Source organism: Ambystoma mexicanum, chromosome 10 (assembly GCF_040938575.1).
Source record: "Ambystoma mexicanum isolate Mex_15411 chromosome 10, UKY_AmexF1_1, whole genome shotgun sequence".
Classification (NCBI taxonomy): domain Eukaryota; kingdom Metazoa; phylum Chordata; class Amphibia; order Caudata; family Ambystomatidae; genus Ambystoma; species Ambystoma mexicanum.
The window spans coordinates 1,103,952,616-1,103,980,263 of NC_090932.1; the positions used below are offsets into that span (position 1 = coordinate 1,103,952,616).

General features: G+C 45.2%; 1 protein-coding gene across 2 annotated transcripts in view; it reads right to left on the reverse strand.

The window, feature by feature from the left end:
- POLD2 (DNA polymerase delta 2, accessory subunit) overlaps window positions 1-27,648 on the reverse strand; it is a 418,384-nt gene that overhangs the window by 185,931 nt on the left and 204,805 nt on the right. For both annotated transcript variants that reach the window (XM_069618953.1, XM_069618954.1), the window contains 3 exons: window positions 11,161-11,275; window positions 8,964-9,162; window positions 8,539-8,619 (listed from right to left, as the gene is read on the reverse strand). In XM_069618953.1, the coding sequence (XP_069475054.1) occupies window positions 8,539-8,619; window positions 8,964-9,162; window positions 11,161-11,275 (395 nt within the window). The remainder of the gene's footprint in view (window positions 1-8,538; window positions 8,620-8,963; window positions 9,163-11,160; window positions 11,276-27,648) is intronic.

Sequence of the window (27,648 nt, forward strand, 5' to 3'; positions counted from 1 at the left end):
GTTTGTAGGAAATAGAACACTTGAAGGGCCACAAACTAAGAGGCTTGTGAGGGGCAAAGCTATAGCAATTCTGCAAGGTAATCAACAGGTCTCAACTGAAAGCAAGCAAGGCTACACAACAAGAGGTAAGTTCTTAGACTTTGCAGTACCTCTGATTACAAGAAATGGTTCCAGCTGGCTTCTGTTCCTGTACAGTTCTGCAGATCCTGTTGTTCCTAGGCCTCAGTCGTGGGGACAAGAGGGAGGACGTATGGGGACTCCTGCTCTGCAATGGGAAGGTCAGCAGCAGCAATGGGCAAACTTCAATTCAGCGGTCCTTTGGTGTTTCAACTCCTCGCGTCCGACAGCAAATTGCAACACAGCGGTTCTCGGATACCACTTCAGACTTTCCTTGCTTCTGGGGGTCCAGCACTCTTGAGGTGACTCAGGTTTAGTCAGTCCTGCATCAGAGAAGTCCAGAGGACCTTCCTAGCGCTTGGGTCCAACTTAAAAGCAACGCACACAATCTGGTGTTCCTCTTCCTGGCACTTCGGTTCCTGCAACAGCAGCAGCAGCAACAGCAGAACTACAACCATCTTTGAGAGGATGTCCAGACGGGCTTACTTTGGAGTTGATCGGTCCCACCCACTCAAAGTGAGAAGTCGTCCTTGCAGGGCTTCTCTAGTCGAAGCGAATTCGAGCTTCAGCACAGCAGCAGCGCTTCACCGTGCAAACCAACAGTCCAGGAGTTGCAGCAGGCGTTGCTTCCAAGTTCTTCTTCGGATTCTTTCGTGCAGTGGTCGACTGCCTTCCAAGCCAAAAAAGCCTTGCCTTTTATGCAGGTTTCTCTAATTCATTCCAGCCTAGCTGTCAATCACACAGCAGGGTGGCTGTACTTGCCCATGACTGTAACCAAGGGGATTAAGCACAGGGAGTTTTGGGCACCTCCCTCACTTCATGCCCCTGCCAGACATACTGTCTTGGTGCGCAGAGTAAATCTCAAAAAGGACCTTTCCAACAGGAAAAACTACGACCAGGACTGTTTTGATGAAATGGGCACCTATCGGTGCCTTACTGGGGCTGCGAATGCAGCACGCAGTAAAAGCACACAATGGTAGTAAAAAGTAAACGACTGCCACCAGCCATTAATTGTAGAAAGGGTAACATAAAAATGTGAGAAACTAGACAAAGGGGCTACCAAGTAACCCCTCCAGCACCCTATGGTAAGATAGTGTGTGCTGGGTCTAGAAAGATCTAAAATGTAAGTAAGGTCAATTTCACGTCACTTTTCTTGGAAACAGTAGTTTGACCAAGAGAAGGTATTTAAACCTTTGGGAAATCTAAGACTTCCCTGTGCCACTGCACTGAAGGTGCTGTGTGACACAATGTAAAGATGATGCCTATGGAGTTTGTCAGGCTCCAAAGTCAAAAGAAACACAGAATAAATCACATTAAAATTACATGAGAGATAAAAAGTCCTAAAGTCCAGCAAAAGAGCTGGCAGGTCTCTAAGGTAGAATCGAATTACCACATTTCTGAGAATCCTCCCCAACACCCTCTAGCCAGGATAATGTCAGAATATACTTTCAATCTACGAGCCACAGAAAGTGGGTGGACAAGAGGAGGATCAATAGTGAGACATGGTATTCCTCTGTTACTTCTGAGAACCAACCTCACCCTCCCCCGGCCTTTATGGGCTGTTGTAAAACATCTCTCCTCCTCTTCCTTCATTCGACCCACTATAGCACTCGGACGAGGTGGCGGTGACTAGGAATAGTGAACACTAGTAAGTAATTTCGCCACTCTAGTACCAAGACAAGGAAGAGGTCTGCAGAGTGTTGTACAGGTCAGGCATGTCCCAAGTGCTCCACTAATTGCGACCAGGCAATTACAATTTGGAACTCGCACCTGCAACCACAGTGGTTGCAGGTGTATAAAAAGGGAGGAGACCAGCAGCAAAGAGAACAGCAACAATTCCTGTATGCGAGGAGGCAGCCGAGGTGGGTCCTACAGGAGAGCCAGGATGTCGGTAGACGACCAAGGAACCAGGGCCAGGCAGGCCGCGAGAAGGCCACAGGTGTGGGAGCCTCAATGGTCAGAGGTTCGCAGCCGGAGCTGCGAACACAGAAGAAAGAAGCAAGATGACTGACGACGCCTGCTGAGAGAAAGCAGAACTGCTGGAGGGAGATGGATAGAAACCGAAGTGCGAGCGGGGCTCGCGGATGAATGAAAACATGCAGGCGGAGCTGAAACTAAGGCACAGCTGGCTGGAGGATACGCCAGGGACCGGCGAGTGAGGGGAAATAAAATGAAATAAATGAAATAATTTCATTTAAATAAAAATAAAAAAATAATAAATCACTCAAGCTGGCCCGCTCCTTGGGCCTGTGTGGAAACCGACATTAATGCTGAATGAATATAAAGCATACGCACGATGAAACAAACCAAAACTCACGAGTTGAGAGAAAATTAAGGACAATATAATCTGCAAGCAGCAGAGTAAAAGATCAGATACTACCGAACTAAAAGAAAACGTTTGAAAATTTGAGTATCCATAGTCGTGCGCCCCAATCGGTTTTATTTATTCACATAATTTCCAATTATACAAATGTTGTGATTCTCTTTGCTTAGTACATCAATTTGCATCAATCTTTGGTTGAGTGCAGATTCAATTTGTCCATCAATTCTAATTAGTCATTGATAAATTCAGTATGCAGTTAATTCCGTTGTTGGGATAAATTGTTCCTTTAAGTGTATTCCCTCTTAATGCTCTTCATTAATTGATTCAATATACAATTCATTCCAATCGTGAATTAAATTGTTCCTTTAAAATGTATGCCCTCGACACACGTGTTTCTCCATTCATTTTAATGGTTCATCAGGAGGGGTTTCAAGTTTAGGATCTAAATGTATAAATAAACAGAATAAGCAAATTGTTTTCCTTCAGTTTAGCGGTAACTATCACACTGGTTTGTGCAATTGTCGCTCTCATATGCAGGCTTTTTGTATACAGAATGTAAATAGCAAATCTAAAGAGACTTATGATTGCTCCTTTCGCATTGGTAAGATGATGCCTTATTATATGGCTGATATGGGTTATTCTGTACCTTGTTGTTCTGGGGTGGTGCCTATTGTGGATACAATTGTATATATTAGGTGTCTAATCTATTACTATTATGATATCTAAAGTTTGCCATCTTTCATGGGTCTGAGCTCCTATTTTCCGCTTACCTATCTGAACAATATATATTCCTTCTTCCTTTCTGTTTCGATCATGTTCATCTGCCGGCTTCATACCCATTTTGTGAGTAAATATGGCTGCTATTCATACAAGGCGTGATGACGCGGACGCTTCCCCCATTACGCGCACGCCATCATATCGGTCGCTATCTTGGATCGGTTCTTTTTTATATGGGAGCAAGGCACTTCCTTTTACATTGTGCCTTTATTGCCATTTCTTTATATATTCTTTGCTACTAGCTTTACTGATTAATTCATACTTGCATGTCTCCCTATTAGGGTTGGTAAAGGGGTTAATTTCAATTTTTCGTAACATTGTTCCTCATTTGGATGTTGTAGTGCCATGGTTATATAATGCTCTGTTTTTAAGAGCATTATTGGTATGATAAATTATGTTTGATTGGTATTTGTTTTCTGCCAAATATTTGTTTGAGATCTTGTGAGACAGCCTTTTGAAAGATAATCGCATTGTCTGTGGCCAAATGGGGATTAAATTTGGATTTTGGATTCAAAGTTGTCTCTTGTAACAAGACTATCTAGAGTTAAATCTGTTGCAAATGTTTTCAGTGTATGTATTTTGTCCATCTCTTTAATGTTCAATAGGTTGATTATCTTCTGAATGGATTGTCAAATCTGATGGAAATGGTTGGATTTCAGTATTTTTGCTTGTGGCAATGGTGGAAAAAAATCTTTTGAGCTTCAATAGCCTACTGAATTTGTACAGATCTCTAAATTGGTTTGAAGGTAGTTCATATAGTTTGAAGGACTGTAGGAAAGGCCTTTGTTGAGGGCCGATATTAGTGCTGGGGTGAGTACCTTCTCTGATACCCATTAGGGTTTAATTTCAAACAAAAACGTGCACAAGACAAGATAGAAGGAATTGGATTGGAACAAATAAATATGCCACAAAGAGGAGGAGAGGCTCCTGACACAAGGAGAAGCAATTTGGATCCGTTTAATGGACAGTTGTGCAAATGGGTTAATGACACCGAAATGTATCACTTTTTGTAATTATTTGTAGATGCATAACATATATTGTTTGCATCAATATGCTTTGACATACCTTGAATGTTCAGGTGATTTAGCAAGTCGGTACTATAGTCACAATCACTATACATAGTTCAGCTGGAAACCCGAAAATGATCATCAGATGCCATTATTTGTTTGTGCAATTGTAAAAATGGGTGAGAGACATGCAAGTAAGAATCAGTTAAAGCTAGTAGCAAAGAATATATAAAGAAATAGCAATAAAGATGCAATGTAAAAGAAAGCGCCTTGCTCTCATAAAAAACAAAAGGAAGGAGAAATACATATTCATCAGTGACAGGTAAGAGGAAAATAGCAGCTCAGATCCATGAAAGATAACTAACTTTAGATATCATAATAGTAATAGATCAGACACCTAGTATATACACAATTGTATCAACAATAGGCACCACCCCAGAACAAGGTACAGAATAACCCATATTAGCCATATAATAAGGCATCTATCCAACCACACCAAAGGAACAATCAGAAGGTCTCGTTAGATTTGCCATTTACATTCTGTATACAAAAAGCCTCTATGAGACCGACAATTGCACAAACCAGTTTGAAACAGTTACAGCTAAACTGAAGGAAAACAATTTGCTTACTTTATGTTTTTTTGTTTATACATTTAGATCCTAAACTTGAAACCCCTCCTGATGAACCATTAAAATTAATGGAGAAACACGCATCAAGGGCATACATTTAAAGGAACAATTTAATTCACCATTAAAATGAATGAACTGTATATTGAATCAATTAATGTAGAGCATTAAGAGGGTATACAATTAAAGGAACAATGTATCCCAACAATGAAATTAACTGCATACTGAATTTATCAATGAAACTAATTAGAATTGATGAACAATTGAATCTGCACTCAACCAAAGAGTGAAGCAAATTGATGAACTAAGTAAAGAGAATCACAACATTTGTATAATTGGAAATTGTGTGAATAAATAAAACCGACTGGGGCGCACGACTATGGATAGTGGGCAGCATCAATAACAGAGCATCCAATCTATGCAGCGCCAAATAAACATATGTTTAAGTTACAAAGCAGACTCGCCACCAATTGTCCATAGGCTGCACTTAATGTCATAAAACGTTTGGCAAAGTTATGACCTGATGACAAGCGTGTGTGTGAAACCCAGATACTGCCTATTTGAAAGCAAATAACGAGTCATTTAAAAACACAGAACAAAGCAAGTATAGAAGACTGCGAGAGAGCATGAAAGCAGGTGGAGAAGCCAATAAAACCACCACGAAGCAACATTTGCATAACTATAGTGTGGCAAGGCCAGAGACTGGCAATGGACATGCAACACATTGTGGCAAAGAGGCTGACCAGGGAAAGACAAGTAAATGTGGATATACACACACCGGTACAGATACAGAAGAACCTGTGTAAACTAGAAAGCCTAGGGTTCCTGGTTGTGCCACCTGTAATGGGTGGACCGTCTGGTCTGACAACTGTGCCTAGACCAGGGAACCCCAATTGTGAAAACCAAAGAAGTTGCTGAAGTGAAATAAGAAAAAGAAATTGGATTGAAATGTTAAAAAGAAAAAAAAAACAGGAGTGTAAAACTGATTTGGTGCCATTTTTGAACATTGCAAGATTGAGAATAAGTTGACTGTCTTCAACTTGGGGAAGGGAACCCCGAGGTTTTGTGGAATTATACTGAACATGGGAAAGGTAATCCCAAGACTTTTGTGGAACTAACTTGAACTTGGTGAAGGGAAGATGAAAAGTAAGCTACGAGCTGGGAGAAGCTCAGAACATTATTATTGCTGACATCCCTACACATTGTTTAGCTTTAGTTGTGAAGGCAAGTACAGGTTTTGGACACAGACACACTAAAGTTGAACTTTCTGACTCAGACGTTCCGTAGTTTCTTTCAGGTAGGGAATTCCCACCTCAGCATAGGGCAAATTAGGCCTTCATCCATCCTGACATTTGAGTTAATAAAGCAATTCTGTTTGAACTTTGAATCTGTTGTCTGTGTCCTGCACCAAGATGCCTTCACAGAGGGGCCAACGCCCCTCTTTTTTCTTTTACTGGATCTGAAGGACTTCCAGCTGGCTTGCGACTGTTTTGAAGCATGCATTTTGAATCTCTGGAGGACTCTGCCTATTGACGTTTGAGCAGAACTCTTGATTCGGTTCGGGCTGCTTGGGGAACAATCCTGTTTTTACCCCCAAGGAGAACCGGCTCACCAACTAAAGAGCAGACAACTCATTTTGGATTGGCTATATGCTGGCACCATTGACCCCAAAGGACATTTAACCTTTTTTAAGCATTGGATCCTATTTTTGATATGTTTTGATGAAATGAAAAGATCACAGTGCATTAATAGGTGCCTTTTTAATATTTTTGGAATTTGTCCAATTTCCTTGAAGATGCCTGGGATTATCCACAATGCAACATCCCTCTTCAACTATTCAACTACCTACCTTCTACAGTGAAGAGTATGAAGGGGCATTTTACTTTTCATTTGATATCACATTGAGAAAGGTATTGGAGTTCTTGATTGAGGCAGATGCCTCTATGAGATTGCCCAACATGATTTGGTGATTGACTAGCATTGTCTGTGACGTTGTCATCACAACCTGGTAAGGAAGGTAGTTAGTTTTTAAAGGCACTCAAATTTCTTGGAGAAGGTTGATCAGTTTTAGTCTTGATTTGAGGTAGAGGCAATGAGCGTGGTTCAGCTTTTCCATTAATTATTTCTTTGCATTGTTTAAGTCTGTGGTCTATAGTGGTGATAACAATGGCAATGTTTCTTTATTACAAATTTCTAATTTTTTACATGAGCATGTAAGAAGCATTCATTGAGTGGTCATTACTGAGTGATAAGTAATTGAACATGAACTTAAGCAGTGGATCATCTGTCTAAATGCATTGTGTATGGATGAGTTATAAAGGGTACATGTCTTTCAATATACATATGAAGGGTTACTAGATAGTCCACTGCTCACACTATCAATAGAATATATGCAATATTGGTAAACCCCTCCTGTGCTGATGAAAGAGTAGTAGCCACCCAATGCAGGGGGTTGACCGACAGCTCATTACGGTTGCACAGTGACAGGTATATGCTTTTCCCTGCCCCTACCCCTACCTCCTACTCCAGCCCCTGCTGCGGGGTCCTGGACACTGGAGGGAAGACTCTGGAGGAAGGGGTGATCGCAGGTCAGTGTGAATCTACGGGTAATGGTGGAGAGTAGTGGATACTTATGTAGCTAAAGGAGCCAATGAAGGTGCTCAGCGTGATAGTTGACAGAGAAGGTGTTCGGGGGCCGGGGGGTTGAATCTTAGGTGGATTGGGGACAGTGTTGGCTTTCTAATCAAAGGATGGGCAGAGTGTAGGTGGAGATGGTTTATAGAAAGTAAAGAAGGTCAAAGAAGTTGATGGGTCTGAAGGCAGACTTGTATTAGCACCCGGGGCGGAGGAGCCAACCAATCGGGTTGCTCCGATTGCAGGGTGCATCCCACGATCAAAGCAGTATTCCGAGCTGCTGAAGGCTCCTTAGTTTCCCCGTCGCTCACAGTTTCCTCCCCACCACACTCACCTTATTCATTTCGCAGCAGAGTAATGCCTGCCGCCGCTCCAGCCTATCGGGCCACCATGCAAATGGTAGATGAGTTCTGCATGGAGCCAACCTTCCAGCTCCACAGCAGCCATTTTAGGTAAATATTTTATATGAATGAACAAGACGTCGCAAACGCATCCCACATTCATACAAAATACATTACTGTAAGGACCCTGGGTCTTCAGATTGAAAACCAGGGCTGCCAATAGCAATAACACCTGGTCTGGCTGCCCGGATCGGGTGTTATTGGCTTAATAGAGACCTTGGGTGCAGCGCGAACTATCCGGCTTGCTTAAACTCAGCTGAATCTTAGTTGGAAGAACAGGGTGCGTGCACGCACTTAAGGGTTCAAATAATGAGCAGAGAAGGCTGCTGCGAGATTGTGAGAACCAAAAGGTTTTCATTGGGTAATCCTGGGTTTCTCAGAAGTGGACTAGGTCTTATGTATAAAGCTTCTGCTCAGCCTGCAATTATGAACCTAGAACTGAATTTAGCAGCAACAGTACTGCTTTATCTCAAGTGTCCCTACGGTTTGCCTTTCAAATCCCAACCCATTTGTTCATTCAATGGGTGTGTGAGGGATGAAACCACATTCACAATCCTCCAAACAGAGTATGGCCATATTTAAGAACAAAGCAACCCCAGGGTTCTGATGCTATCTTGCCAAGGAAGACCACTGACTGCCAGCCTGAAACTCACACTAAGTTGCAGAAGAATCTCATCCAGCATCTTGATAGACTCAACACTGGCAGCTTGTGTCTTCTTTGTCAGGTACTTGGCCTGAAAAGAAAATGAGGTTACAGTGTTAGCACTGTGCTGATCCTACAAGGCCAATTATCTTTTTAGGATGCAGTTTCACGCACACAAATAAATGTAGCTCTCACACAGGACTTACAGCCTACATGGCAGCGGGAAAAGCATCTCTCACACAAACAGAAAAATTACAGCATGGCCGCCAGCAGGATAAACTTTCCTGGCAAAGTGAAAATGTACATTGGGAGCCGCATTACACAGAAAACAGGTTCAGCATTGGCAGTGCAGCGTCAGCTCCTAGCACAGCACATAGAGGGGATATATGCTTCCCTAATATGCAGCACCAGCTCGCATTCCAACATTGTGGTCACCTTGTTCAATGTATCTTTGCTTTGAGTGTTTTTGCTCAGCAGGTTCCCAGCCAGGACGACGCGCGATATCTGTGCAGCGCTGGTCTGCTCCCCTTCATCACCTATCTGGCCGGTGACCACATCTACCAACAGCTGCAAGCTCAGTAGGCTTTCTCCACTACCGCTACCAAGCCCCAGGCCAGAAGCCAGCAATACAAACCTGCTCCATCAAGACAGAGAAGAAGTGAAGTGAGTACAGTGAAAACGATTGAGTCACAAACATTTTACTTTGTTAGGTGGGAGGGTGACAGTCTTCATATCCCTCTGCATCTAAATACTCTGCCCCTGGACTGTTTTCTTGCATCTGGGAAAAACAGATAAGTTCCCTAATTTGAGGAACTTGTGTCCCCTGCACAGAGTCTGTTGCTCAGTAAATAAGTGCAACTTTCTGGATAAAGCTGACCCCACCTGTGGGCAGCTTATATATTAGAGACAAAATGATTAATAGCAAACCTATTTCTTCATTCAAGGCTTTTTATTCCCATTGCCCAAAGTGTTTCGAGATTGTAATTCTCTTCTTCAGGGGCTGTTTCAACAATATCTACCAATACCAACAAAAAAAAAATCAAAATGTCAAAATTACCAGATTTTCATCAATTGTGCATCGTTCTCTTTAGTCCTAAAACTCCATTACATACTCAAAACTAATACTCAAAATTAGCTTGTGTTTTGGTTAGCCATTGTGTAGTTAGAAATTTGGGAAAAGATAATTTCTGGATTTTCATCATCTCTATACTTGTGGTTTAGTAATCAGAGATTTGAGATTGTTTCCTAAAGATCAATCTTCTACATACTGTTAGGTTTAAATAAGTATTTCTTACTATATTCCCAAATCCTATATAAAGTGCAGAAATCAAATTCTCTTTTCATCTATACTTCAAAAGTGTGGAAATTCTTAAAAAGCCTAATCAATTGAGGGCTTTATTTCTCCCTGCTACTACACACAACAAATGAGTAAACTGTGTGTGGTCAGAAAGCAGTAGTATAGCGCATGGCCCATCCTTTCATTCAACTTGTCAAGAGTTTGAGAAAAGGTTTCAAAACAAGGATGGGTAAAATTGAATCTGTGGTTCTTTCCGAGTGACAGTCGGCTGTACATAACTAGATGGAAGGTATGTCCATGTGACACATTGGAACAATCAAATCCTCACAGAGGATTTCAAAAGCAGCTCTTTTGTGGTTCGATCATTTACCATGCTCTCAAGGAAGCAATATCAGGAACATTGTCCCAGCACATTACAAGGGGGGCAGCAACTAAAATGAGCTTTTTCTGAAATCCATGGCATTATTCCAACCTATCACCATTCCCAAAACCGGCAAACATTCCTGAGTCTTGAGTAAAAAGAAAAATCGCTCTTTTGCATGTACTCTGCACAAATAGAACAAATGAGAAATACCCATACCGGAACCATATCTGGGTTTTGTGCTCTGTGCATGACAAGGGCAATTTTATATATGCATGCGATTTATGAGCTGAAGGATGATGGCTAACTTCATACAATGCGTTTGACGCCAAGACTGGAAACACAGGGAAAAGGAGGACTAAGGCCAGCTTTAACATTCCTGAGTTCAACTGCAATGAGCCTGCTGGGAAACCTAATGAAAAGGGGGAGGAGCTTCAAACCGCTGACTAAAGTTATTTAACATTGTAGCTTCCAGCACGAGGCAACCACCCTATCAAAGTGTACTCTTATAAATTACATTTTTTGAGGAAGCTCTGAAAAAGTTATCTGGAGCAGACAGACTTTAGATAATTCAAAAATGAGCAGGAGGCAACCTGCTAGAATTATGCACAAGCTTGCAGGTATAGCCTCACTTTCCTAGGAGGAAGGTAGTGACCAAATAACCCCTTCTATATGGACGAGGGGAGGTTTGTGATATGGACGAACAGGAAAGCATATGCAAGTCAAAACATTATATGCAAGGTTCAAATTGCAAAACCAATGTGTGCTTTTTAGAATGGTCTCCTGACATATGATAGCAGTCTTCTTCCCCATCTCCTCCTCTCATTCCCACAGAGGATATATGTTGTACCCCTTTCCATGTTCCACACTTAAGCCCCCTTCAACCGCCGCCCCCCCCCCTCCAGCAACATCATTTCCAGATTGTCACTTCCCGGTGTCCTTGAGCCCTCCACATTATTTGTACACACCCTCACCTGTCACTCTCAAGCCTTGTCCGTTGAATCTGTGGTGGCATGTCTGCAAGGCAGTGATCCTCCACCATAAACCTACCAGCTTCATCCTCTGTCCCGAACACAGCAAGGATGGTACCTGGCCAGGAAAAAGTAAATACCATAAGTGCTAGAGGTATTCAGAGAAAGAGCAGCGGTACAACTGGACTAAGGATAGCAGAGGCAAAGGGTTGGGTTATCAGCAATAAGGGAAAAGAGGCAGCACCGCTTATTGCAACAGAAGAAATGCAATGAGAAAAGCAGTAGAACCAGGACATGGTAGCCTCCATGTGGTTTTCCTGAGTACATGTTAGGCAAGTTATGGAGCAGTACCCTTTGGGTGCACTAGAACAACCTTGACCTTCTAGCAATAGGAACCCAACCTTTGGTATAAGTCTGTACTACACAGGTTGGTAGTGTGATGAGAGGTCAGGCTGACTTCAAGAGCGGTCAATGTGAGCAGTAGGGGAGTTAAACAGAGATTCATAGTGACAAGTATTCAAATAAACTCTTACATACAAGGTTTCTTGATTAAACAATTATTAATTTAACAGTCAGTTTGAGTAAGCCTTCTTCAGAAGGGGCAATATAATAGTAACACACGCATACACTCCAAAATCCACACACTTCTCTAAATCAGCAAGTGTCCATTTGGGATGGCACACAGACACGTCCTACACCCACAGGTGACTTAAACAGCCACGACACTGAACATTAATATATCACTGTTGCATTTAGAGCAATACTTAGGAGCATGTCAAAGAAAGGTTATTAGAATAAAACAAGAAATTTCACAAATATTCTGAAGCAGGCAATTACTTTTGGAAACTCCCAATGCAAAGTTAGTTAACTCCTTCCTGGAAGGAAGGCAAAACACAAAGTCAGAGGGAAGAAGAGTCATTCAGGGAGCCAGGCTAGGCCAATGTAAATTGGGCAACAGTGTAGGTGAGCTGAAGCAATTCTTGCAGGTAGGTAAACGTATTGAGCATTGTTTTAGAAGTCTTGGTAGAAAAGAAGAACTCAAAGTCGGGCCACAAGCTGATTAGGCTTGTGGGGTAAAGAAGTTGTTAGCAACTCTACAGAAGCAACCAAGACAAGTCTCAACTGAGAACAAGTGAGGCTACACAACAAGAGGTAAGTTCTTAGACTGTACAGTACCTTTGGTTAGAAGATATGGTTCCAGCTGGCTTCTGGTCCTGTGCAGCTCTGCAGATCCTGTGTTCCTGGGCCTCGGTCGTGGGGACAAGAGGGAGGATGTATGTAGGACTCCTGCACTGCAACGGGATGGTCGGCGACAGAAAAAGGACAAACTTCTATTCAGTGGCACTTTGCGGTTTCAGCTCCTTGTGTCTCAGCAAATAGCACCTCAGCAGTTCTTGGCTGTCGAGATGGGCTTTCCTTGCATCTGGGGTCTAGCACTCTGTTGAGGTGGCACAGGCTCGGTCAGTCCTGCTTCCCGGGAGTATGGAGGATCTTCCTGGAGCTCTCGGCCAACTTAAAAGCAACGGACACAATGTGGTGTTCGCCTCCCTGGCACTTCGGTTCCAGCAGCAGCAGTGGAAATACAACCAGCTTTGAGAGGGTGTCCAGGCGGGCTTACTTTGGAGTTGATCAGTCCCATCAACTCAAGGGGAGAAGTCGTCCTTGCAGGGCTTCTCTAGTCAAGGCGAATTTGCAGTTTCAGCACAGCAGCAGGGCTTCACCGCGCAAACCAACGGTCCAGGAGTTGCAGCAGACGTCTCTTCCAAGTTCTTCGAATTCCTTCGTCCAGTGGTCGCCTTTTATGCAGGTTTCTCCAATTCATTCCAGCCTAGCTGCCAGTCAAACAGCAGTGTGGCTGTCCTTGCCGGACAGCCAGCCAATCACCTTTGGGTGCATTCATGTAACCAAGGGGATTAAGCACAGGGAGCTTCGGCACCTCCCTCACTTCCTGCCCCTGTAATCCTGCCAAAGACCAAATGAACAAAGGGACCAAATCTGTTTTGGCGTACAGAGTAAATCTCAAGAAGGACCTTTCCACAAAGAAATGGTGAAGAAAGAAGACCAGGGCCCTTTTGACAAAAATGGCACCCTTGGGTGTTTTAGTGCAGCTGTGAACGTAGCCCATGGTAAAAGCACACCACGGTAGTTGAAAGTAAACCACTGCCACCAGCCATATCGAGGAAAGGGTAACATAAAAATGTTACATGAGAAACTAGACAAAGGGGATACTAAGTAACCCTTCCAGCACCCTATTTTAAAGATAGTGTGTGCTGGGTCTAGAAAGTTACGATTGTCAGGAAAGGAAGAAGGCGATGGATATGGCAGGGGAAATGTGCACAAAATACACAGTAAACAACCTTGAATCTAACAACGTGCATTCAATACCCAAGACTTGTGTATACCACTATATGAAAAAGGAATGTAGGGTAAGCACTTAGAACCTCCTTATGACTGAAAGGAAAGTCGGCAAATTCCTTACCCACTATGCTATTACAGATACTGACAGCGCTAAGCCCACGTAGAGGGCAAGCAGGGACAGAATCTGTGAGCTGACACTCTAGACGGTACTGAATAAAGAATTTGGAAACAGTACTCACAAGGACCGGAATGACCACATGAATGCCAGTACTCATGAAGACCGGAAAGACCACTTGGATGTCCGTATTCACGAGGACTGGAAAGACCACTCAAAAGTCAGTACTAACCCACAACCCTGTAAATCAAACAAGAACCCAGAAGGCAGTAAAGGCAAAGAGTGAGGATAACTAAATACCTAAACCCAAGTCAAGAGGCAAGAAGGAATAGTACAGTGTGGAAAACAAAAGATAATCACACAGGAGCTAGTTACAACAGCTTCCCACACCTAATAATAAAATAGGAAATAAATGCAAAAGTGTAAAGGAAAACATGGCATGGATCCCAATAGAAGGTAAGGATCAGGAGCAGTGAAAACGATATCAAAAGGGAAACCTTCCCACCCATCCAAGGTGAAAAGGCAGGAAACTAAACCTGTAAAGGAAAGATTAATGCAACAAGTCTTTCAGTAGCAAAGGACAATTTCTAGGAAACAGTGAACACAGGCAATTGGGCTGCAGCAAAAGGAAAGCTCAGAGAAAGGCTGCCTGCAGACAGAGAAAGGGAGAAAGGGATTTCCAGAAGGCAGAAATCAATTAGGCATACAAATACGAATTCCAGGACAAGGAACAAGAAACACTAACTAGAAACTGGGCACAAAAACTAGGAACCAGGAACAAGGGACCAGTCACAACAGGAACGCTCCAACAATGACCAGCGCTGGACTGAAGCAAACTGAGGCTTTTAAAGCTGCTTAACAAGCACACCTCTCAGGTGTGCCGCCTGCTGCACCTGCAGCCACAGGTGTTGCCTATCCTCCACCCAACCTTGTCCTGCAAGGGAGGAGGTGAAGCAGTGAGCCAGGCATTCTGGGAAGCATAGTCATTCCGGAAAGCATAGTCATTAGATTAAAGTAGCATGCTGGCTGCCAAAAACCTGGAATGGATCCGGAAGGGAAGTAACTTGGAAAATAGGGTTTTAGTGCTCCTAATTCATCACAGTACTGTAGAGTAAGGTTCGGAGGATATGTCCAGTAGGGAATAAACCCCAAACTATGCTCCCAAGTGACGGGAACGGAAGCGAAGGGAGCGAGCCGTGACAACGATGCACGTAAAGTCCATTTCACTTAACTGCTCTTGGAAGCACTTTATCCAAGAGAAGGTATTTAAACCATTGGGAAATCTGTAAGACTTCCCTATGGTACAATGTAAACTATGATGCCTATGGTGTTTGTCAGACTCCACAACCAAAAGAAAGTGCTGAAATCATAGAAGAAATACATGGGAGGGGGAAGGGGGAGAGGGGGGGGTCGGTGCAGGGGGTCTTTAAGGTAGAGAGGAATTAGCACATTTCTTTTTTTTTTTTTTAATTTTATTGGTTTGTAATTAAACCTTTAAAATACATAAATGTGGAGGCCACCAGGGGGCGCACAGGCAATGGCTGCCTGAGTGCACAGCTCCCGCGGAAGCCCGGGAATCCGAGGGGATTGACCCCCCCCACCCCGAGACCCCTACGCAAGTACAACTTGGGAGACCGACTCGGCGCCCCCCCCGGCCCCCCCGACGAGCGAAAGAGCAGAGCTCGAGCTCCCCGGGGAGCCGGAGTTCGCAACCCGCGGCGCCTGGGCGGGTGACGCAGCAGGACTGGTGCGGCCTCGGGACCGCGAGTGAGGCGGTCTCTCCCCGGGCGCACACGGCACCCCGCCCGACTAACCCTCACTCCCCCTATCAACAGCCCCCCCCCCTCGGAGTGCGGGGAGCGAACCGGCCGGGGTCCGGGCCCCCGGGACTTCGCGGCCGCGGGTCGGCCCTCTCCACCCCTCCCCCCGCAGCCCGAACCAGAGCACAGAGCGCCGGGGCTGCCCGCGCGGCGAGGAGGCAGCATCTGGGGGTCTGGAGCGGCGCCCCCGGGGAATCGGCGTCCACCCCCCCTGGGAGGAGAAGGAGCGGGGCGGGCCCCCCCCCCCCGGGGACAGCATCGCAGGCGTCCAGGGCAGCGGAGGCGGCGGCATCCGGGGGCCTGGAGCGGCGCCCCCGGGGACTCGGGGTCCTCCCCCCCCGGGAGTGAGAGAAAGTAGTGGGGCGGTCCCCCCCCCGGGAGTCACCATCGCAGGCGCTCGCGGCCCGCCGGAGCCCAGTGCAGCAGAGCAGGGGGAGTCCCGGCAGGCCTGGGACTCGCCCCCCCCCCCCACAGGTGAGCAGCCCGAGCGGGGTGGAACCCCAGGAGCAGGAAGACCAAAGGTGTGGACTGTGGACCGGGGGCCCCGGACCCCCCCCGACCCCCGAGAGAGCACGGCCTGAAGCAGAGGTGACCAGGGTGTGAGGCCCCCTCCAGCAGCTGGTGGGGCGTTTGCCCGCCCAGGGGTGCCCCCCCCAGGACTCACGGCGCGAGCCGCAACGTCCTTTCCCCCCTTGGACTGGAAGGTCGGGCCCCCTTGAAGCACCATTCCCCCCCCTCAAGGAGACCGGAGGAGGCCCCAGAAGACCACGAGGCGCTTGAAAAGGGTGTGAGGCCCCTGCCTGGGAACAGGTGGGACGTGTGCCCGCCCCCCCGGTCTGTGTCACCCCATTCGGGACATCTGTGGAGTGCACAACCCAAGTAAGGAAGGACTGGCCAGCAGGGGACCCCCCCCCCCCCCAGTCCCCCGCTGGGGCTGCGGGGATCCAGACGACAGGACACAGGAAAGAACCACATGAGCACCACATGAGCTGGAGGGAAGCCTTGCAGAGATACCGCTTCCAGGAGGTTGTAAGAGGTGACAAAGGCTTAACCCACGAAGGGACCATGGCCCAATCTGGGGACGCCACCCCCTCCTCGGCGGCAATGGAAAGGGGCTTCGCCTCGATCCTACAGAAAATTAGGGACATGCGCTCCGACATTGCCCAGAAATTTGAAAAAATGGACCAGAGGGTGGACAGGCTGCTACAGGTCGAATCCAACCAATCCTCCACAGCAGTCCAAGACATATAGCATGAGGCTGGAGGCCCTGGAGAAGAGGGACGAGGAAAGGGCCCGGCAGATGGATGATTTCGAAAACAGGGAGAGGAGGAACAACCTCAGAATCTTTGGGGTGCCCGAAATGGAGGGGGAAACGGAGAGGGACGTCACCCGAGCAGTACGAGACATCATCACTCTCTTGTTCGCGGAGGAAATGACAACCGAGCTAACTTTCGACAGGGTGCACAGGGTGGGGGGCAGGGCCGGGGCCCCCCGGTCGATTCTGGTCCGGTTCCACTACTACTCGGAGAAGACGAAGGTGTTGGAGGAGGCCAGAAAGGCTAGGGAAATCACCTACAACAACACCCAAGTCTCCATATACCAAGATCTCTCCGCCTACACGCTGGCCAGGCGTAGGATGTGCCGCCCTCTCACACAGGTGCTTAAGGAAAAGGGAGTGCGCTGCAGATGGGGCTACCCCTTTTCCCTGACTTTCGAATACATGGGCCAAAGATCGACCCTGATCACGGAAGAGGACATAAGGGGAGCCATACAAGAATATACAGTGGACACGAACCCCCGGAGGGGCCCATCGGGCCGGAGCACGGGAGACCCGGTGGCCCTGGTCCGTCCGGCGAGAGGAGAAAGCGCACCGGCGCGAGGAAATTTAGGAAAATGAACACCCCCTCACCATCAAAGGACGGAGAACGTAACGACTCCGAGGACTGTGCACGGGGGCACTCTGGTGTGCCCTGGTCGGAGGGACGCAGACTCAGAGGATTCACTACTATCAACGTCCCTACGACCTGCAAGTAGGTGGGGTTCGCAGAGGGGTGACAGATGCGGGGGATCTTAGGGGGCTCAAGGAGATGAGCTTCTAAATAAGATTGCCTGGCCGAGGTGGGCAGGCTGGTGGTTCGGCCAAAAGCCAGCGATGGCAGAACTACTTGGCTGGACGCCGGGGCAGGGGGTGGGGGGGAACACGGGAGTTGGGGAAGTTCAGTTACGGTTCGGGGAAGGGGGGCAGTTGGGTTTTGTCTTAGGCCCACCCGGGGGAAGAGGGCGGGGGGAGAAGGGGAATACAGAGTTGATACAACGGAGCATACGGGGAGGAGCGCAGGGAAGGAGTTGACCGAGGGAGAGGAACATAGTGACAATGGCTGACGGGCTGCCCACTTAATGTCCGTGGCTTAAATACCCCCACCAAGAGGTCCCTGCTCTGTAGGGAATTTAGAAGGGCACACCTGGATTTTCTCTTCGTTCAAGAGACTCACTGGCCACGGGGGAAGGAGCCCAAAATGTGGGGAAGGGGAATTGGCGAGGTTCACAGTGCATCCCACAGGTGCAAAAAGAGAGGGGTCGCCATCCTAGTAGCAAAACATGTGGGCTTCGAGAATGAAGCCACGCTGAAAGACCCTGGGGGCCGTTACCTGCTGGTGCGGGGGTCCCTGCAGGGGGCCCCACTGATCCTAGCTGCCATCTATGCCCCAAACGAAGGCCAAGCCCAATTCTGGGAGGAGGTGGGGGACAAACTCAAGTACTTCATCAATGGCACGGTGGTGGTGGGGGGGGGACTTGAACATGGTTCTGGACCCCATCCTGGACAGGAAACGTGCAGGCCCGCAGTCCTCCAGGGCTGCGGACGAGTTCATGGCGCGTACCTTCCAAAAAGTCAACCTAGAACTGGGCCTGTTGGATACGATCCCCGTCCCCAGAACAGACTCCCCCTCTTTTACATATTACTCAGCCATCCACACGTCGTTCTCCAGGATAGACTACATCCTGGTGGACGAGACTCTACATCCATTTGCCTCGGGCCACAGGGTAGACCCCGTCCCCTGGTCTGATCACGACTTGGTCCGAGTCACTATAGCAAGGGGAGGTCTATGCGAACACAGAGGGAGATGGAAGTGCAACGACTCCCTGTTAAAGGACGAAGTCCTAGCCCAGGAGGTCCTCAAGGCCATCACGGAATTCTTTGAACTTAATGACAACGGGGAGGTGGGTTCACATACCCTCTGGGACGCCTTTAAGGCGACCTTACGGGGAACCTTGATCAAAATGGGAGCCCAGAAAAAAAGGCAAAGGGAGGGCCAGGAAAGTTACCTCAGGGAGAAAATCGCCCTACTCCAAACTGGGGGTCCCCCCACGGTTCCCCTAGACCGCGATCAGGTGACCGCACTGGACGACTATAGACTCCAATTGAAGGATCTCCTTCTCCACAAGACGGAGAGGAGTCTCCAACTGGTCAAACAAAAGTATTATGAAAAAGGGAACTTTTGAAAACTGGTGATTTCAGCGGTTGGACTCCCGAAACTTCACGGCATCGGCAAGAGGAAGCTTGCACTGCCGCGAAACGAGTGACCGGAATTCACTTAGGTGACTGCTGCTAACTTGCAAAACCGTTGGTTTTGCTGTGAGTCTTGCTGTGTCCTGCTGAACTATGAGGGTGTAACCAATTCCCTATTCTCTCTCCTCTCTCTTAGCCCCTCCTTGATTGCCCCGCCTCCCGCCTCCTGTCAGCCCTCCTCCCACAGCCTCTTCCTCAAAAGCACTGGTGCACGCGCATCTCGCGCGCGCATCCGAAGTGCTCCGGAAGTGTGGCTGTTGGGCTGTTCGGCGGAGCGGCGGAACTAAGGAGCCCCCTTTCTTTCCCATTTAATAAATAAAACCCGTGTGCATTTAGCTACGGGCTTACCAACATTTACATATTAAAGCACATGACTAATTTGTGGGGTTGCTAAAAGTATTGCTTTTCAATTTCATGGTCATCTTATACATGTCCTTTTTGCATATAAGTAATACATCAGTATCTTTATGCTTGCTTAGGAATGGTGAATGGTTTAAGAAGTGGTAGGAAATTGAATGACCTACAAACCAGAGCAATGTCCAGCAATACTGAGACCAAGTTTGCACTATCTGTTGTACCACTACTTGAGACTCCTACCACGCCTTCAATGGTTACGAGACAAGATGTTGAAGAACAGATAGGTGTTACCTCAGCTATTCCATCTTTAGATATAAGACTGGGGATCCTGGAAGAAATGGGTATTAGTTCTAAATGTCACATGCCCATCCCGACACACTGTCCCAATCAAGTCAGTACTTCAACAAACAAGAAATTCAAGCTAAAGGACCTAAATAATAGTGACCAAATGGGCACCTTACAATCTACTCTGCCACAAACTTGCGAAAATAATATGCATAGTCATGCCAATGCAATTATTAATGAAGATATAGTTGATTGCTCATTGATGGGCCCAACAATTGAGGCAGAACTAGGTAAACGTATACGACTCTCACTTGGCCCTTCCACGCCAGCCAACCAACGATTGGTTGGACGGGAGGACGTATTTATGTTGACCACTTCTGCCAAAAAAAAAGAAAAAAAAAAACCATTAATAATACTCTACCAAATTATAATTGTGAAGTTTTGGATGGTGAAAAGTCCAAATTGGTATGGGAAACTGACTATATCTCAGATGCATCACTCATCAAACCCATGGTAAGTTCTCCAAATACAATGAGTGCTCAAATTGCACTCAATGAACGTATGATCATAGACATTCAAGAATTTCAATCAAGCATGAATGATAGAGATAAGGAAATCTCTGACAACGAGGCTCGCCCAGAGAACATTACTCTAAATGTCCCATCACTAAGTCCTGATTTCCCGGTATTGGCGAGAATTTTAGATCTACTTGACAAAGGGCATGAGCGCTCGCATTATGAGATAGGCATCATGAGAACAGCAATTGAAGAACTCACTAATAAAACTAACAGAATTGAGGGTCTCCTGTTTGCATGTGATGCTGTTGCCACTCTATCAGAAAGACATACTACTAGGAAGATCATGATTGATAGTGCTAATCAATTTGACGGGATCTATGGTATTCCACAAAAACAAATACGATCCTTTGCCAGTGTGGTGACTCCAACTACACAACACTCCACTTACACACAGACTGATGGGAATGATGAAGAGATATTTAAAGTTTTAAATTCTGTTCAAAGGATTGAATGTCATCTGGAGCAATTGAAGGTTAATTCTAACCTTATATCCTCATCAAGACAGATCTCTATCTGTGCAGAGGAGGAGAGTGACAATGCTATCGAACTAAATAGTCCCTCCCCTCTGACTGACCTGATTAGTCCTTCTCCTTTGACTGATCTGATTGATCTTTCCGAAGAGTGTTTAGACAATAATTTGTCTATTCAAACCATTCTAAAAGAAAATGATGCCCTACCTAAGCATAAGATCGCTTTAACCCGCAAAGAAAAGCGATCAGCTGGGAGGGCAACGAAAAGGAGGGCCAAAGCATTGGCACTGACAAAAAAACATGCAAGGGCAGCGTCAATTTCGCCTGATCTATTAGAGAACGAGGTGATTATTGACCTCTCTCAGTTGGATGACGAATCAAAGACTCTACTGGATCTAAATCGTCCTAACACCAACCAGGAATTGAATAAGATAACCAATGAAATAGGGCTCAAAAAGAATGATAGTAAGACTATCAATGGAAAAGGAGGGAAAAAGGTCTGCATAAACTCAACATCTAATAATTCGATCCAACCCGATACTCTGGCTAGGGGGTCGCAGCTGTCCCTTTCTCAATTTTACCCTATTTCTCATAAACAAACTTCCCACAATAAAAGTAAAAAGTCTAAACAACAAACAAGTGAAACTGAATTGAAGACGGTGGATGCAGATACAATTATTACATCTCTAGATGATGAGCCATGGATGATGGGTGTGTTTGGAAATGATCCAGCAAAATCAAAACGGCTAATGCATAACATGAATGCATTACCCATCATCAATGAAGTGTCATCTATTAATACTGTGAAACATAATGTTCATGTCTCCGGATTATCTACAAATATAAAGGTCCCGCCAATAGATGATGTAACAACTGACTTAAATGATAAACAAAATGACATCATTCATAACTTTGATTTTATTAAAGATCCACCCTTTATATTGGGTTGGGAAAACGATCCAAAAATTAATACCAGACCTAACTTGAATCGCTCTTCTCTTTTGAAAGCCTTCCACACTATCCCTTGTCTGAGAACAATTTGTTCAGGGGATATTGACTGGGTTAGATTGCCTACTATCCAGAGTGATAGAATGACCTGCGGTTTTTACTCTAGGCTGATTATGAAGTTGGTTTGGGAGCAAAGAGAAAATTTTGCATATGTAGGTTTAACTCCCTTCCTTCTACACTCTGAATCAGAGGCAAAAAGCTTTCTGGAAAAACCGGTCGCCATTATTACAATAAACCAAAACATGGAGCAGAAACAATCAGCGTACATTAATGAAGAGTTGGTAAAACAGATATTGGCTATGGCTGCAACCCTGTCGGGGTACAATAACCAGAGTACAATGGTGACTGCACCCGCTCTGGTTGCACCTTCCTAGTTCTACGCAGCATGACCAACCATTTGTATGCTTTTCCTGGAATAGTTGTGGATTAGCCAACTTTAATAGATGGTGGGGTACAGTGGATGCTAAAGCTTATCCTGCTGTTATACTACTCCAGGAAACTATGCATGTGAACCATTTTAATTTGCAAGGATATGACTGCTATACTCAGCCTGCGTTAAGAGGGGAGAAGGGCCGACCATCAGGAGGGCTGGCAATCCTTGTCCACAATGCTTGTAGATTTATTACGAAATGTACATACAGGGATGATTCTGTATTAGCTGTTGAATTAACTCTAGACACACTAAGCAAAAATTCTTTTCTAATTATGTGTCTATACTGGAATAGGAGCAAGACAACGTTTATTGCAGCTTGCGGTATACTTAATGCAATTCTTGTAGATGCATTTTCTCGCCATACACATTTGGGAGTTGTGGTTGGCGGTGATTTTAATTCCTCCTGTCTGTATGATGATAAGTATATGGGGCAGAATCTATTAAATACCAATCAAACTATAAAGAATGGTAAACAATGGGTTGACTTTTTCCAAAACTGGGACATTCAGGTAGTCCCCATTGATGAAAAAGGTCCTGTACACACATGGTCAAGAGGAGGTTTGGGTTCACACATTGATCATTTTTTTCAATCCTCGTCTTTACAGAATTCCCATGACCGAGTTAATATAAAAAAATTGGGTTTTAGTGATCATTATGCAATTTCTTTGAAAGTGAATATAGACAGCTGGTTCTTTGAAGCCAGTAAGATATTGACGTTAGTTGAAAATGATCGTGTGGGCCTTTCTGTAAGATGGAATCCATCTATCTGTCATCAGTTGACAATGAGAATGAAAACTGACCCGGTGATGAACAGGGTTGTGAATGACTTATGTTTTGATCCAAGCAGTGTTGATACATTGTTGGCTGAAAGGATTGAATATCATCTTTCTTCAATGTCACGGAAAAAAAATGTGATCGTGCATCAAAAACATCATTTACATGTCTTTAATATTGAAATGTTCCGTTTAAAGAAGGATAAGAATTACAAGATTCGACAACTCGTGAAATTGGTACTTGTACCGCATGATTATTATTATTTAAAAAATAATATCCTTTATAAATATAAAATTGCGGTGAAAAATCTAAAAATAAAACTCTACTTAGAAGACAACCGGAATATGATGCATAATCTGCTCAAGAGTGACACACGGAAAATATGGTCAATATTGAGGACATTGAATGCCTGCAATGATGGCCCAATGGAAAATGGTATATCAGCAGATGCATGGATTCACTTCATCAGAACTAAATATGATATGCCAAATCAATTCCTACCCTATCCCACACTGGACATGGTTAAGGACATACCCATAACTTCACCATGGAGACACGACGACATATCCAGGGCTATCATGAAACTAAATCCTTCACGGGCTACTGGCCCTGATGGCATTCCTGCATGCCTTTATAGATCTGATAACGTCCTATGGGCAATTATATTAAAGTATAGATTCGATGCCATTTTTCTCTTACAAAAAATACCAAAATCATGGTGTTCGGCCATTATCATTCCTATTCATAAAAAAGGTCCTATAGATGACCCTCTTAATTTTAGACCTATTGCTTTAACAGACTCCTCTTCTAAGGCCTTCTGTTTGTTAATTCTTGAAGAACTCCAGGAATTCATGACTAAGAATTCCATATTGTCAAAATATCAAACCGGGTTCAGATGTCGTATGGGTTGTTCACTAAATGCCACCCTATTATCCCATATTCAATTGAACTCAAAACACCATCATTTAGGAGCTGTCTATATTGCAGCGTTAGATTTAAGCTCTGCATTTGACACTGTATTGCGAGATATACTATGGGTTAAGATGTTAGCGATGGGTTTTCCACGTCATTTGGTAGCGCTCATTATCTTACTACATTCACATACCAGTTATAGAGTACGATTAAATAAGGAGGGTGCTCTTACTGAACCTATTCCATCTAAAATTGGGTTGAAACAGGGCTGCACACTGGCGGCTGTCTTATTTAACCTATATATATGTGATGTAGAGGATTGTTGGGCTAATGAAATTATCTACCCGATTAAGTTAGGATGTCTTAAAATCAATTATATTGGCTTTGCCGATGATATCTTAATTTTTGACAAAACCCCCTTTGGTCTACAGAATAAGATTAATGCGTTTAATAACTTTGCTGTCTCTCATAACTTAAGAGTAAACCATTCTAAATCATCGATTACTGTATTATGTGATGGGAAAAAAAAACAGTGCTCTTATAATTGGTCGATTGATGGAAGATATATCGAAATAGCATCTGAGATCAAATATTTGGGTTATCCTTTGACTGATGATTTTTCCAAATCCTGGTGGCGGGAAAAAATACAAACTAGAACCAAACCATTGATATCTCAAATGCGTATAATTATGGCAAAATATTGTGAATTTTCACTTTTGCCTATTATACAGTTTTATCTCCTAAAAATTGAACCAATAATTATTTACCTAACTGACATATGCCTATATGAGGTCGATGATATATTGGATACAGTTCAAGGGACAATATGGAAAAAGGTACTTGGCCTGGCTCTTGCTATACCGAATGACATCGTTCGACATGAATTAGGCCTCTTACCACTATCCGCCAAAAGAAACCTGCGATTGTTGAACAACTATGCTAAAATACTTGACCCTCCGAGCAATTCTCTTTATGAAGACCTAAAAAACCTGCTGGAAATAGGGAATGTGAGATCAATAATTGATTATGCGGAAAAAATGAATGATTTAATGTCAGTACTGGGAATTCTAAAAGAAGACTTAATATTGGGACTACCAAGTTGTAAACGAAAATTGCACTTATTTTATTGGTGCTGTCAAGCAGATAGAATAGGGCGTTATAGTTCTTATTATGAATATGCCCAGTATAGAAGAAAGTGGGGGGAGAGGTTGAAATATATTACACAATTTCCATCCTCTGTTGCTCGAAGGTTATATCTTCGTTTCAAACTTAACTTGTATCATACCAACGAAAAGTTATATCAATGGGGGAAATGTGATGCAAAGTTCATGTCTGGCTCATGTCGATTCTGCAATAATTCAAAGGTTTTGGAGACTCTAAAACATCTAGTAATATATTGTACATTTTTTGAAGACCTACGTCAAGACAGGTTTGGTAATTTCTTGGATTCTGGTATAATTCTATCTCGTGAAGTACTATGGCAAAAATGTATGAATGGCAATAGTACCAAACTTATTATTAGACTAACACAGATTTTAACAAATATTGATATTAAATTAAATGAACTGAATTTTGATATGTAAAAAGAGAAGGTGAATAGAATGCATATAAGCTTTAAAGGATATTAATTGTTCTAAATTATTGTTTTATATGTGTAACAGTAACTTATAGGAAACTTACTGATCAATGTGTGATTCTTTTCAAATTGTTTTTTATTATATGATAAATTATGTACCAAATTTGTAAAGGTTTTTTTACCATATACAAATAAAAATAAAAAAAATAAAAAAAAAAAAAAAAAATATGAAAAAGGGGACAGGGCGGATAGGATTCTGGCTTGGAAACTGAGGGAGGTGCAGAGAAGCCGATTAGTGAAAGAGGTTAAGAACAAGGTGGGAAAGGTAGGCTACGATACGCCCCACAATGGCAAAGCCTTCCGCCGATATTATGAGAAACTATATTCGTCCGAGTATAATGGGGAGGAGGCGGAGATGGTGGGGTTCCTGAATTCAATCCAGATCCCGGCCCTGACCAGGGAGATGGCGGAGGGGTTGGAGGGCCCTGTGACCGAGGACGAGGTAGAGCGCGCGATTGGAGGGATGAAGGTGGGCACTTCCCCGGGCGAGGACGGTTACTCGGTTTAATTTTACAAAAGGTTCCGCTCGACCCTTTCCCCCCACTTGGTAAAAGTGTTCAACGCGGTGTTGGGGGGGGGGGTCCCTTCCGGACTCCATGATGGAAGCAATTATTGTGGTTCTCCCCAAGGACGGCAGGGACCCTAGGGAATGCTCCTCCTACCGACCCATCTCCCTGTTGAATGTTGATGTGAAGATTCTGGCCAAGGTGCTTGGGGGACGGTTGGAGGGGGTCTTGCCGAAGCTGGTCCACGGCGACCAGGTGGGATTTATTAGGGGGAGACAGGGCTCAGACAACATCCGGAAGACTATAGACCTGTTGCACTATGCCCAGAGGTCAGATTTGGACGCAAGCGTCCTGTCCCTAGATTCGGAAAAGGCGTTCGACAGGGTGGAGTGGAGATTCATGGAACTTACCCTCCAGAAAATGGGCTTTGGTCCACAGGGATGCCCACTCTCCCCTCTAATCTATGTCCTATCCATGGAACCCCTAGCCATAGCAGTCAAAGCTCATTCAGAGATTAAGGGGATTAAGAGGGGGGAGGTGGAATTTAAGCTCTCCCTGTTCGCAGATGATATCCTGGCTTATTTAGTAGACCCGAGATCCTCGCTCCCCCCGCTCCTCTCCCTGATGGCTACCTTCGGGCGTTTCTCTGGTCTCAGGATCAATGCGTCCAAATCAGTCCTGCTCCCCATGAGAACCCGGGACCCGGGCTTGGACGCTTTTGCCAGCCTGGAAGGAATAACGGTGGGGAAGGCCTCCATTTGATACCTGGGAGTCCTCCTCACCCGGGACCTAACCAATCTAGCCCCTGCTAACTACGACCCCGTTGTGTCAGGAATCACTGCAGATTTAAGGAGGTGGAGGTCAATGATCCTGTCTTGGTACGGCCGCATGACGGCTGTGAAAATGAACATTCTCCTGCGACTACTATATCTTTTCACCGCCCTCCCATCTGTAGTCCCTGACCGGACCTTCAGAGTCCTTCAGAATGCGGTGCGGGAGTTCATATGGCAGGGCAAGACCCCGAGAACTGCCAATAGGGTCTTGACCTTACCGAGGGAGGATGGAGGGTTTGGGTTGCCAGACTTTCAACTCTATTTCCGGGCTGCGCATCCTCCTAGAACACATGAAAGAGGGGATGGGCACTTACTGGTCATATCTGGAGGACATGGACGCTCACCCACTAAAGATTCGAGACCTCCTGTGGGCCCCTAACAAAATTATTCCGAACAGACTCAAATCCCACCCAATCTGGAGGGAAAGCCCCCAGACGGCACACCTAACATCGTGGCCGTCACCGATGTCATCCCTCTGGGGTCACCCCCTCAAACTGGGAAGCAGGGGGTTCCGCAACGCCCAGTCGTGGTCCGACCTGGGAATGGAGTGGGCGGGGCAGATGTTTAGGGAAGGAGAATTCCAGCCATGTGAGGAACTGAGGGACGCCCTCGGTCAGGGGTCCCTCTCCATATTTGAATACATCCGCCTGAAGGGAATCCTATGTGACCAGGCCTGGGGCCAGAACCTGAAAAGACAGCTGACCCCCTTCGAGAAACTCCTGGACTCGGCAACCTCCAGGAAGGGTGCGGTATCAGGGATGTACAAGCTACTGAACATGGTTAACCTGGGGGAGAGATGGGGGTTCCGCACATTCTGGAATGACTTAGCTGGGGATGA